The 14,193-nt window shown below is 38.5% G+C and overlaps 1 protein-coding gene across 4 annotated transcripts in view; it reads left to right on the forward strand.

Moving 5' to 3' along the window:
* The window catches only part of GRIA2 (glutamate ionotropic receptor AMPA type subunit 2), a 197,896-nt gene that overhangs the window by 118,122 nt on the left and 65,581 nt on the right, over positions 1–14,193 (forward strand). For all 4 annotated transcript variants that reach the window (XM_018061479.1, XM_018061478.1, XM_018061477.1 and 1 more), the window contains exons 5-6: positions 920–973; positions 5,552–5,713. In XM_018061479.1, the coding sequence (XP_017916968.1) occupies positions 920–973; positions 5,552–5,713 (216 nt within the window). The remainder of the gene's footprint in view (positions 1–919; positions 974–5,551; positions 5,714–14,193) is intronic.

The raw sequence follows: 14,193 nt of genomic DNA on the forward strand, positions 1-14,193 counted from the left end.
TGGGGTTCGCTGTGCCTCAAGAGACAAAGATGGTGGTGGGGGAACTTTCCAAGCAGAGTCAATGGGATCTATGAAAGCCCTGAGGTGATGGAAAGAAACCTTTTGTGCACAAAGAAACTGAAAGAGGACTCTAACTCTAGTTAGAGAGGGAGAAGGTGGACCTGGATTTTACTACATATGAAGGATTTTGATCATTTTGCTAAAAGCAAAGAGAAGCCCCCAAAATAGTTTAATAAGGGACTGAGCTAATGTTTTCCAATTTTTATTAGCATGTGATGCTTTGCATAGGTGTAACTATTTCCTTAAAAATAGAAATTACAGTTGAGTATCTAAGTACCACTCTACAGCATGGCTATTTCACCCACTTTTCTTTGTCAGTGATTTAGATCAGTGAGGGGTCCAGTTGATTCAGTAATGTCCAAGATTGTTGTGAGCATTACCAACAATTGCTTGTTCCATTTGGTGTTTATCTCACCATTGATTTTTGACTTGGATTTGTGGAGAAAAATTAGCTTCCCTGATATTTTTGCTGCTTCAAACTAGAAATAACAATGTTCATTATAACTAGGCTAAAATTATTTCAAGATTCTTAAGATTGGAATATTATTTTACAGTCCTCTGTTAGAATTCTGTCATATACTTCTTAATATTCTTTTAAAATTCATGTACTATTATAAAATACATGTGTATTTTTTTTAGTTGTTGGCTTCTTGAATGGTAAAATTTATAAAGCACTGAAATGTATGTTTACTTTTCTCAGAGAGAAATAGTCTCTGAATTTGATAATCATGTTTTATCACATTTGACTCTTTGTAGATGATCAAGAAACATAGTTAAAAAAAAAATTAATATTCTGAATCAAGTCATAAGTAATTTTACATTTGCATTACTTACATTTGTTTTTTTTTATCTTCGTCAGGTTATTACCATTGGAAAACATGTTAAAGGGTACCATTACATCATTGCAAATCTGGTAGGTGAATTAATTATAGTTATTATTTTAATACAGATGCCTATAAATTAAGAACAATCAATAGCCAGATTTATCAATGGTATTTTTAAAAACGTATTTTGATTACATTGGTCAGTTAGAAGTGGTGATGTTTTTCTGAATTTGTTATGTTTTAGATTTACTTTCCACTTTATATTTCCTAATCACTTTCCTATTATTATAAATGATGTGAGAAATGATAGAACAATATTTGACAAGCTTATGCTTTGTGTTACAAGTCATATGCTTTGTGTTAACAGAGGGAAAATTTTCAGAAAGATAAAATTTTATTGTCCAAATTTCCTCTTATTTTTGTCACTATAATTTATAAATATTACCCTTTACCCATTTCTTTAAAGTTCTTTGTGTGTAAATGCACATTTGTGAGACTGTGTCTTAGTGCAAAAGAAAACGTGGAAATATCTAGAATATTTATATGTCATACATTGTTTATTTCTGATTTCCTACTTGCTGTATAAGCAACACAATGAAAACTGAATTACTACAGTTGATCACTTTTTCTTTGAGATTCCTCTAAAATTAAGATTATACTGAAACACATGTGTGTATTGCTCAGTTGTGTCTCTCTGCGACACTATGGACTATAACTCACCAGGCTCCTCTGTCCATGGGATTTCTCAGGCAAGAATACAGGAGTGGGTTTCCATTTCCTCCTCCAGGGGATCTTCCCAACCCGAGGATCGGACCCGCATCTCCTGTGCTGGCAGGCGGATTCTTTACCACTGAATCACCCGAGAAGCCCCTATATTGAAACATCCCAGTGGTTAATTGCATCTCCCTTTCTTCAGTATAGTCAAAGTCAATTTAGAATTATCACTAGATGTTTCCGTTTTTCAAAACAATTTTTAAATCAGCAATAAAATGAGCTCCAGGTTTTAGTGTTCCAAAGGTTTACAATCTTTATTAAATGTGACTCTGTATAATTGAGGGCTGCCTCTCCCCAACCTGAGAAAAAACGTGATTAGAAGAGGGACAAAAGAAGAGAATGAGAATGTATTCTCCACAGCATTATCGGACTCTGAGGTTTCCTATTTATACAATGAAGATCTGTGTCGTGGCTTCTGCAATATTAGATTGTTATATCACAAGACATTACTTCTAGTAGTCGTGGAGAGATTGAAAAAGCCCACAATTTTACAAGTGATAAGTATTGTTTTCAGCATTGATAAAGAATATTAAACCCTAGACATACATGCTATTGGGGAAGCTGGTTGTTCAATAAAAAATTTCTGTTTGGCAATGAAATAGCTACTCTAAAAATTCCTTAGAACTTACTTACCAGTTGGCTTATAGACCCTAAATGACTCCTGACTAGAGAAGCAAGAGTTAAAATAAACGCAGCTCTGTAATCAGCCTTTCCAGAACCGTTCTGTGCAAGGAACAGTCTGGACAGTCAGTCCCCATGTGAATTGTGCTATTTGATGAACGGCATAGAGCCACACTGAAAGCTGTGATCTTTAAAAATGTCCAGATGGAGAAGTTATATCAGAACATGGAGAAATAATGACAGAAGGAGGTCCATTTGAGAGTTGATATGAAAAAGGAAATATGTGTTTGAATGACCAAAGTAAAAAGAGTCAAAAATAACAGCAACTTCTTGCTGCTGTCATGCTTCTGGGGAAAAGTCTATCTAATATTTTATCTGAATTCAAGTGGTGTTTTTCCTTTTCTAAATACTTTGTATCCTCACCATATGGAACTTCTGGTGAATCAGTAGATTCAAAGAATCTGTAGAGTGCTGCAGTTTCTGAGAATTTCTAGAGCACTTGAAAATTTCCCTGACATTTAAAATTGAAGAATGCCATCCAAAGTTGAAGGGCTTTCATCTTCTAAACTCTTGATTGGACTTGCACGCTTTCCCTTCCAGTGGCTAATGAGTGTAAGAGGAAGTGGTTGTAATAGATAGAAAAATCCTCAGATATTATTGTCAGCTCATTTCTTCAGGAATTGCTGAAAGCTTGATTAACCTCCCCAACAGGATGTGGTTCCGTTCCCGATATATCATTAAAAGGGATAAAGTGATAAAGAAGTGGTCATAGGGAATGCAATTTTCCTTTCTTCAGCCCTTCATATACAGATTAAAAGCCTTGCCCATCCACCCACTTGACTCTGTCTACAATGAGGCTCACTCATCAACCAGCCCCACTTGGGCACATACAAATTTCAAGAATCATTTCAGCATCTTCCTCTTAGACTGCCAAGCATTACTAGGCATTTGAGAAAAATATTTGCCATGAAGGACACAGTACAAATAAACAAGTAAAGAGAAACAGGGCAGTCAGGAATCAGAACAATGCTTCAAATTTTAAGAATATGTGCAGAGAAAGAGGAGAAAATGTTATACATAAAGAAAAGAAAAGGATGCTAAAAAAAAAGGAACAAGAAAGAGCTCTGGGAAATTAACTTTTTTTTTTTTTCTAAAATCACATGTAAATTGAGTAACTTGGAAGGTAAATTTAAGAAAATCTTTCAAATTATGTAGCAAAATGACAATACAATATAAAATGGTGTGTGTGGAGAAGACTGAGGGACTGAGATGTTTAACCTAAGAGTGACATCTCAATAATAAACTTTGTAGAAACACAAATAGTGGGAAAAAAAAGAAGAAGGAAGTTATCAAAGAAATGTTCAGAAAAATTCCTGGTATTGAATGACACACAACTGCCTCTTGGGTACACACAGTAATGAACGACAGAAGGTTTCGTATTTTAAACAAAATATCATCATGAAATTTCAGAGATAAATAAAAGATCTTAAAGGTATTGACAGGTGTGGGCCAGGGAGGAGTATGAAACAGGTCACATGCAAAAAATGATTAGAAATAGTGATATTGTAATTTTTAATAAAAAACAAAAGTCTCTGGAACAATGCCTTCAGATTATGAGGATTTCAATTTAAAATTGAAATTTTAAGTTTTGACCAGACAAAATACCGGTCAATTGTCAGAGCAAAATAAAGGTAGTTACAGGCATTCGGTGTCTCCAAAAACGTACCTCCATGCGTCTCAGAGGACTTCTGCAGACTCTAGCAGAAGGAAGGAGTAAAACAAGAAAGAAAAATGATACAGAGAATCTGCTCAGAAAAGTGGGGAGGGGCATTTCAGGGGAACGATGGCAGAGCAAATTGAAAGAGGAACCAATCAGGTTGCAGCATTAAGGAGGAAGGCCCCAGGACACAGGAAAAATACATTACTTGCAATGTTTGAATATTTTATTTGAAAAAAGCTTTACTTGTATAAACATGAAATTTTTTTGTGGAGCAACCAGAAAAAATTAAGGATAAGTACAGAGAAAGTTCTAGTAGTGAAAAAAATGCAGATATCATTAACATTAGAAGGAAATATTATGTAAGAAGGAAAATGAAATCCTAGCACATTGTTTGGCTTTACTCTAAATAAGAGAATTTTAAATATGAAAACAGTGAACATGAAAATGGGACAAGAGATAGATGGTTTGGTTACGAGACTTACTCATCTAGCAGAAGTATAAACTCATAAGAAAACTTAGCATGGTTAAGTTAGGAAAAAAAGAGCAAAAATGTTTCATGCAGAAATATGGAGGCAAATACATGAAAAAAAAATTACTGAAATTGATTGTTTTGAAGAGCTTAACTAATGCGTGTGTGGGGCAGAACAGAAAATCTATGATTTTTGTTATATATATTTTTCCTTTATTTGAATTATTTTGATAAAAAGAAAAAACAGAAACATAATTCACTAACAAAATGTAGATAATTATCCTCCACACAAATAATATTAAACTATATTTTTAATATCAGCAACAGAGAAAAGACTCTCTTACATTTTAGACTCAAAATATTTTCACTTCTTTTGCACAGTGATGTGGAATAGTATATAAAGTGAAAATATTTATAATCATGACTTTTAAAAATTGTGATTTCATCATTCGGAGAATGTGCTCCTAAACTGAAGTACAGTTTAAATCAGCACAGTATTTGAAGTCAGTGGAAACACCATGTGATAGTTTTAGTGATGACTGAATTCATCCTAATAGTACAGTAGAAGTGAATTTTTAAAAATTAAATACATTTTATAAAAACTAAGTTCTCAAGTAATGACAAAGCATTTGGAACCTTTCCTTCTCTTTTAAAAGGTTTTATATTATCTGAGAGAATGAACAATTTAAATAGAAACAACCATCTCACAGTGTTGTAGCTCTTGAAGAACTGGCTTAATGTTTAAGTATCTGGTGGTGCTCTGTTATAGATATAATAAATAAAACCCCATTCTTCTCCTTAGATAAGGATAAATAAGACTCCATTTCAATAATCTGGAGAAATTTTATGTAAGTAGGACCAGTAGACATTAATTGATTAAGGACCACGATAACCAAGATGATGCTAAGTGCTGAAGAAGAATATTGGCTGATAAAATGCGTGAAATATTTACTATAGGCTTTTTATATCTCTTTGGTATTTTTGAAATTTGCAAAACCACAGTTTATAGAGTTATTTGGTAAATGTCAAAGTTATATTTGGTTCTTAATAAAAAAATATGACATAAATGTGTTTTCTGCCCAGGGATTTACCGATGGAGACCTATTAAAAATTCAGTTTGGAGGAGCAAATGTCTCTGGATTTCAGATAGTGGACTATGATGATTCTCTGGTATCTAAGTTTATAGAAAGATGGTCAACACTGGAAGAAAAAGAATACCCTGGAGCACACACAACCACAATTAAGGTACATGTCTATCAGGATCTGCCTCCACCTGCGTCTCCACCTCCTTTCCCACTTCCATTCCAGCCTCCACCTCCACTTCCATCTCCACCTCCACCTCTGTCTCTGTCTCTAACTTTTGGTGATTAGCCTGTTCTCTGGGACGTCTTATAAAGAAAAAAAATTTGTTTGAATAATTAACAAAATAAATATAGTGCCTTATGCGATCAGAGAATCTTTGAATGCTCTGTGGGTTTGGGCACATTTAAGTCTTTACTTGTTTATTCAATGTATTTCATTGTGTGTACACATACAGGCCTATATTTACTTCCAAATATGAATATTTCTGCTGTTGATAAGAAGGTTTTTATTTTTCTTCTGTTGGTCACTTTATTGAGAGCAGAGATGAGTAAAACCTAAGGGAGAGTGCATGGAAGAGTGAGTGGGCTGAGATCATGTTCACCTGCTTTATGAAACTAGAGTTATATGACAATTAAAAGTTGCAGAACATTGTCAAATGTGTAGTGATCTGTTCATCTGTGTGTTATTTCAGATGCCCTCACAGTTATGTTGATACATCGTGGAGAAGTTTAGCTGATGCTCTTGTTTTCTGCACAAATGGAAAAAAACAGATATAAATGTTTACCTTTAAATTTGTGTCTGGCTGTGAGTCTGGTGCTAGATAAAAATTAGAAGCTCTGAAGTTTTCTACTTTGGGGTGTGTAAATAGATCCTTTTAATTTTGTGAGAATTTGACACAGAATTAAAGTATCCCATGGGATGTTAAAGAATAGCCCAGAACTAATTTTTCCTCAAAAGTAGGTGGCTTCTTATTTGGTGACCTTGACTGAGATTCAGCACATATGCATTTATAACAGGGTTATGGTCTTGTGGGCGTCTTCGTGCAATGGAATTGCTGAGAGTCCACAAGGGGACAGCCATCAATGTCTGTCTTCACCTGCTGTCAAAAGGGACCTGACTGTGGATCCCATCTGGTGGGATTGCAGGCTTCCCCGCACCCAGACATGGTGCCAGTATAGTTCTCTGACGGAGCTTGCATGTGGCACTCACCCTCAGATGGAGCTGACGTGTTCCTCTGAACACTCTGTTAGTCATCCTGTAGCCTCCCACAGCTGCCGGCTGTGAGAGGATGAAAGCAGATGATTTTTTCTCATGGAAGTCATATCACTATTAAAGTTCATGTGCCATACATCAAAGTTTAAGCAGATTTGGGGGATGAGAGCTTGCTGGCAATGTGTTCTGCCAACAGTATTTGGCAGAACAAATATTCTGCCAAAAATGTAGCCAAGATTGCCAACATGTAGCGCCAGATTTCACTTTGTTGGTGACCTTTCTTGCTGTAGCATTTCAGCAAGACTGAAATGCTGGCTCCCTGATGGCCCCTTCTACCAAGTTTCAGAGAGACTGTGATGGCCCTTCCTTGTGGGGCACTCCAGAGAGCACAGGCTATAAATATAAAAACATAGGCTCTTCCATTTGTTGGGGGGTTTTGTTCCACAGAAAAGCTTAAAGATAAAGTAATGTGTATCCCTGGAGGGGGAACCAGGACCCTGCCCCAAGGCTGCCCTGTTGTCTCTTGGCTGCTCCTTGTCTGCACATCCTCTCCTTTCATGATTAGCAACTGTTTGAACCTACCCTTTGGAACTCAGGGACGGCCATGAATCCAGATTAAAGGAATGAAGGTGCTTCACATACCCTGATCCTTATCAGAAACCCCACCTTTGAACCATGGCTATGAGACTCCTCATCAATTTCTCCCAGATTGGGACACACAGTTTTTTGAGGCATGAGCTTGCTGTGTCCTCCTTTGCCTCACAAAGCAATAACGCTGTTCTTTTCTACTTCATCCCCCCAAACAAGTAGGCTCTGAGTCACTGTTTGAATCTAGGCTCAAAAATAAAACAACATTTACAAAGAAAGACTTATCAATATTTAGCATAGCTTTGGAAACATAGGTGCCAATAGGAGATATATCTTATATGGCCTTTGAATCTTGGTAAAAAGTATTGAAAATCCATGTGGAGGATGTGCCTTTGTCTGGGAATTCGTCATAACATGGGCATGTATTGCTCATGTACTACAGAGCTGGGAACTGAAGGTAATTTTTAAAAAATGACCCTTGCCATTGCTAATCCACAGTCAATGGTGGATACAAACATGTCAGTAAGCAAATATTATATAATACAGAGCAATGCATGTAAAATATGGCAGCTCCTACACTTGATTAGGAGAGTATGGTAGGTAGGATAGTAAAGAAGGCTTTCCAGAGATGGAATGCCTGAGCAGAGCATGGTTGAGCAGGAAAAAAAGTAGAGGAGGATGCTTGGGAAGAAGAACCAGATTGATGAAATAGCATGAGCAATCCAGGGAATTTGGGAGGGGTGCAGTGCCAAGAGATCAAGCTCTTCAGTTGAGTAAGACAGGACTTTCTTGATTGTTTCTCCCATGATTTTTCTCATGGACAGAAGAAAGGAGCAAAATCTAGATAGGGAGCAATATACCATTTCCTAGTATGAACAGGTGGCATATATGATCTGTTCAAGGAAAGGGAGTGAAAGTAATTGCTAATGTGGTTCTTTCTCTGCACATTTTCTTTTGGATCATTGACTGTACCAGATGCTTTGCCTGATCATTTAAATCATGTTTTATTATATTACAATAAAAACTTATGCTATAGGCACGAAAACTTATAAAAATGCAGTTCACTGCATCAAATTCTCTCCGTGGTTAGGCATTGGAAATTGCATAATTTATATTGAGTTGTGGGACTATTAAATTAATGATTATTTTAAAGTTTTAGTGTTCCTTGAAAGTTAATGCAGCTACTGTAGTTGCCTAAGTAAAATCAATCTTATTCAGTCAATACAAGTAAAATCTTAAATTGTCAATATTTCACATATTTTAATAAATACCAAATATTAATTATGAATGTTAAATTTTTTCATGTTTATATCCTGTACGAAAAAGTAACTCTAGAGTTGTGGCACTGAGATTTTAAATCTGATTCTCTTTCGCTAATTTGCTAGTGTTCAGTGATCGTTCATCAATTCAATATACATTTACTGAGTTTTTACTTTGCACGTGGGCACTGTTACAGGTCTCAGAGAAGACAAACTTCTAGTCTTCATGGTATCAGATGTCTTCAGGCTAGAAACCAGCAATGACCTTATAACTTAGGAGGGAAATATCTTACTAATGTGTGGAAATCAACACACTCTAAAACTTCTGATTTCTACCCCTGCTGCCTCTTCAGGCCCTGAAAAATTATTCCTGTAACAGTCTTCCACTCTCAGTTGGATAGAAACCCTGTCTTCACAGTTATCCTTTCAACCAAGGACTTGACTTCTCTCTCACCCTGTAGCCTACAGCCAATCTGTCAGCACATCCTACTTCTTCTGCACCCCCTGACACCCAGCCACCATGGCCTTGCTGCTGGGGATATTGCAATGATTTCCCAGACTGGATTCCCTTGCTCTACATTTGTCCTTCTATCTTCCAGGCTTGTGGTCTTTTTAAAACTTAAATTGTATTATGCTGCTGACACTGTGTAACTCAGACTGGGACTTCAATCCTTGGTCTTTTAACTGAAGTCTCACCTGGTTTCAGGACTTAATGAAGCTCAGGTTCTTGATGTCTCAGCTCAGAAAGAGTTCAGTGAGAGACAATGTGATAGGTAAGAAGTGGATTTATCTAGTGAGAAACACACTCCACAGACAGAGTGTGGGCCATCTCAAAAGGTGAGGATGGTCCCAAGGTCTGGGGTTGTCAGTGTTTATAGGGGCAGTTAATTTCATTCGCTAATGAGTGGGAGAAGTATTCTAGATATTTTGGGAGAAGGGGTGCGGATTTCCAGGAATGGGGCCTCCACCCACTTTTGGCCTTGGAACTGTCATGTCCCCTGAGGTTATGTCACTTAGCTTCCTGATGTGTTACAGTGAGTATGTATACTGAGGCTCAAGGTCTAGTGGAAGTTGACTCATCTACCATCTTGGATCCAGTTAGTTCTAATCATGTCATGTCCTGGGGCTATGCTGTTCTTTCAAATGTTGTGCCTGCCCCTTCCCTCCTGTTTCACCTCTGTTCTTCTCCAGGCCACTCGGTGGCCGTCTCTGCCACTGGAATAAAAGCTACATGCATCCCTTTGGCTCATGTGGCTGCACATACCCTGCCTTCCTCTTCTGGGCTCTTCCCTTGCTCCCTCTGCTTCACTTATGGTGGCCTTTCTACCCATTCTTTTTATTTTTTATTTTATTTTACTTTACAGTACTGTATTGGTATTGCTGTACATTGACATGAATCCACCATGGGTGTACATGAGTTCCCAATCCTGAATCCCCCTCCCACCTCCCACCCCACATCACCTCTCTGGATCATCCCCATGCACCAGCCCCAAGCATCCTGAATTCTGCATCAAACATAGACTGGCGATTCATTTCTTACGTAATAGTATACATGTTTCAGTGCCATTCTCCCAAATCATCCCACCCTCTCCCTCTCCCACAGAGTCCAAAAGTCCGCTCTACACATCTGTGTCTCTTTTGCTGTCTCACATACAGGGTCATCATTGCCATCTTTCTAAATTCCATATATAAGTGTTAGTATACTGTATTGGTGTTTTTCTTTCTGGCTTACTTCACTCTGTATAATTGGCTCCAGTTTCACCCATCTCATTAGAACTGATTCAAATGTATTCTTTTTAATGGCTGAGTAATACTCCATTGTGTATATGTACCACAGCTTTCTTATCCCATCTGCTGATGGACATCTAGGTTGTTTCCATGTCCTGGCTATTATAAACAGTGCTGCGATGAACACTGGGGTACATGTGTATCTTTCAATTCTGGTTTCCTCGGTGTATATGCCCAGCAGTGGGATTGCTGGGTCATAAGGCAGTTCTATTTGCAATTTTTTAAGGAATCTCCACACTGTTCTCCATAGTGGCTGTACTAGTTTGCATTCCCACCAACAGTGCAAGAGGGTTCCCTTTTCTCCACACCCTCTCCAGCATTTATTGCTTGCAGACTTTTGGATCGCAGCCATTCTGACTGGTGTGAAGTGGTACCTCATTGTGGCCTTGATTTTCATTTCTCTAATAATGAGTGATGTTGAGCATCTTTTCATGTGTTTATTAGCCATCCATTCTTAAGCACAGGAGACCTTCCCCCTCAGCACTGAATCTTCCTTCTTCTGGACTGTTCTCCCCTTCGCATCTGCAAAGCTAAGCCTCCTGCCTTCTGTGATCTTTATTCAGATGCCGTCTCCTCAAGGAAGCTAGCAACAGGCTCTCTGTTTGAAACTGCAATCCCCCCACCCATCAGAGTGTGTCCCCTGCCCTTTCCCTGCTCCAGTTTTTTCTATTTAATACCTCTTTGTGTACTGTATTCATAATGAATTTATTCATTAGTTTGTTAAATGTCTGGCTCCTTCACCTTGAAAGTAAGTGCCATGGAGGCAGGGGTTTTTGGTTGGTGTTTGTTTGTTCCCTGATTTTGTTTGTTCCTAGCTCCTAGAAGTAGGCCTAGCACAGAGCAACTCTTTAGCAGAAGGCTTTCTGAATGAACAAAGGAAAGCACCCTTAAGAGGCTCCTATTCCCAGATCTGTAAGCAAGAAAGGCTTCCTTTTTTGAGGGAATCATATGGAATTTAAAACCTGAGGGAGAAATAAGTATTAGAAGAAGGAAGGGAACATGACTTCCCACAAAGTCTCCAGTCCAAGGAAAATATAAATATTTCTGTAAGACTGGAAGTTGAACAGAGGAGTTTTGAGGGAATTCTGAGAAAGAATACTTTATAGACATATATGTGCCTTGTTGACCTCTAAGGAATTATTTGTCTTATTCTGAGGGTTTCCCAGGTGATGCTAGTGGTAAAGAACCCATCTGCTTAATGCAAGAGATATAAAAGACTCAAGTTTGATAGGTGGGTCAAGAAGATCTTCTGCAAGAGGGCATGGCAACCCACTCCAATATTCTTGCCTGAAGAATCCACATGGACCAGCCTGATGGGCTATGGTTTCATAGGGTCACAAAGAGCTGGACACAACTGAAGCAACTTAGCAAGCACGAGAGCAGCCAGAACGCTCTAGAGGATAACGATGGCTATAGGTTTGATACACAAAGATTATGGGCTGTCCGGGTGACAACAGATCTTGGTGATAGGAGCTTTTAGGAAGATTTCAGGAGCAATGCAGACAATAACTGGTAGTTGTCTGAATGGTGGTTGTGGCATGAGGAGGGAGGGAAATAAATGGATTTGTTACACTTGCCAGTTCTCTCCATTTTATTCAGTTCAGTTCAGTTCAGTTCAGTTGCTCAGTCATGTCTGACTCTTTGCGACCTCATGAATCACAGCACGCCAGGCCTCCCTGTCCATCACCAACTCCCGGAGTTCACTCAGACTCACATCCATCGAGTCCGTGATGACATCCAGCCATCCCATCCTGGGTCGTCCCCTTCTCCTCCTGCCCCTAATCCCTCCCAGCATCAGAGTCTTTTCCAATGAGTCAACTCTTCACATGAGGTGGCCAAAGTACTGGAGCTTCAGCTTTAGCATCATTCCTTCCAAAGAAATCCCAGGGTTGATCTCCTTCAGAATGGACTGGTTGGATCTCCTTGCAGTCCAAGGGACTCTCAAGAGTCTTCTCCAACACCACAGTTCAAAAGCATCAATTCTTTGGCGCTCACCCTTCTTCACAGTCCAACTCTCACATCCATACATGACCACAGGAAAAACCACAGCCTTGACTAGACGGACCTTAGTGGGCAAAGTAATGTCTCTGCTTTTGAATATACTGTCTAGGTTGGTCATAACTTTTTTTCCAAGGAGTAAGCGTCTTTTAATTTCATGGCTGCAGTCACCATCTGCAGTGATTTTGGAGCCCCAAAAAATAAAGTCTGACACTTTTTCTACTGTTTCCCCATCTATTTCCCATGAAGTGATGGAACCAGATGCCATGATCTTCGTTTTCTGAATGTTGAGCTTTAAGTCAACTTTTTCACTCTCCTCTTTCACTTTCATCAAGAGGCTTTTTAGGTCCTCTTCACTTTCTGCCATAAGGGTGGTGTCATCTGCATATCTGAGGTTATTGATATTTCTCCTGGCAGTCTTGATTCCAGCTTTTGTTTCTTCCAGTCCAGCATTTCTCATGATGTACTCTGCGTAGAAGTTAAATAAGCAGGGTAACCATATACAGCCTTGACATACTCCTTTTCCTATTTGGAACCAGTCTGTTGTTCCATGTCCAGTTCTAACTGTTGCTTCCTGACCTGCATACAGATTTCTCAAGAGGCAGGTTAGGTGGTCTGGTATTCCCATCTCTTTCAGAATTTTCCACAGTTGATTGTGATCCACACAGTCAAAGGCTTTGGCATAGTCAATAAAGCAGAAATAGATGTTTTTCTGGAACTCTCTTGCTTCTTCCATGATCCAGCAGATGTTGGCAATTTGGTCTCTGGTTCCTCTGCCTTTTCTAAAACCAGCTTGAACATCAGGGAGTTCATGGTTCACGTATTGCTGAAATCTGGCTTGGAGAATTTTGAGCATGACTTTACTAGCATGTGAGATGAGTGCAATTGTGCGGTAGTTTGAGCATTCTTTGGCATTGTCTTTCTTTGGAATTGCAATGAAAACTGACCTTTTCCAGTCCTGTGGCCACTGCTGAGTTTTCCAAATTGCAAAAATCACAACCCTACATTTGTAATATATGAATATAAATTCAGTTGAGAGGTATTTGTGGATTGAAAACAAGATTCGGAAAGACACTCTGCATCCTTCTAGTAGCCCCACAGCTCATGCCGGGATTTGCACAGAATAGGCACATAAGAGAGATTTGTAGAAATGAAGAGGAATGAAGTTAAAAATAAGTCAATATTTTGAATATATCAAGACAGGGGGAAAGGAAAAAATAGATAATTATAATTGCCATAAGATGAGGTTTAAATTTTTGTCCTGAGCATCTGTTGTGTTCTTTTACTCAGCTGTGGCAGAAAAGTAGTGTTATTTTGCTGGCTGAAATATAAAATTCTATAGTAATCAGATCTGAAGTATCATGGCTGCTGCTGCTGCTAAGTTGCTTCAGTCGTGTCCAACTCTGTGCGATCCCATAGACGGCAGCCTACACCTGGGTTTAAATGGGACAGTTGCAGTGAGCATTTTCCCTTTCTCAAAAAAAAATGTTGACAAAGAGACAGATGATTTAGATGATTTGACACTATCTTAAAACTAATTTGCACACATTTCTGTTTTGAGATAGATTTTTGGTGTTTTCAGGGTCTTCAATGGCTTGCAGTATATAACCATCTATTGTACCTTGTCATGTGGACAGTTTGGACCTAGTTTGAATTGGGTCTGTTGGGACCTGCAGGTGTTAAGGAATTCAACCATAATATAGGACTGGCATTGTATGTCACCTTAAATAATGGCTTTCCTCCAAGAATCCCATTACACTCAGAAAAAGACTTAAAACAGGAATTCAAACTTTCTTA

Source organism: Capra hircus, chromosome 17 (genome assembly GCF_001704415.2).
Source record: "Capra hircus breed San Clemente chromosome 17, ASM170441v1, whole genome shotgun sequence".
Classification (NCBI taxonomy): domain Eukaryota; kingdom Metazoa; phylum Chordata; class Mammalia; order Artiodactyla; family Bovidae; genus Capra; species Capra hircus.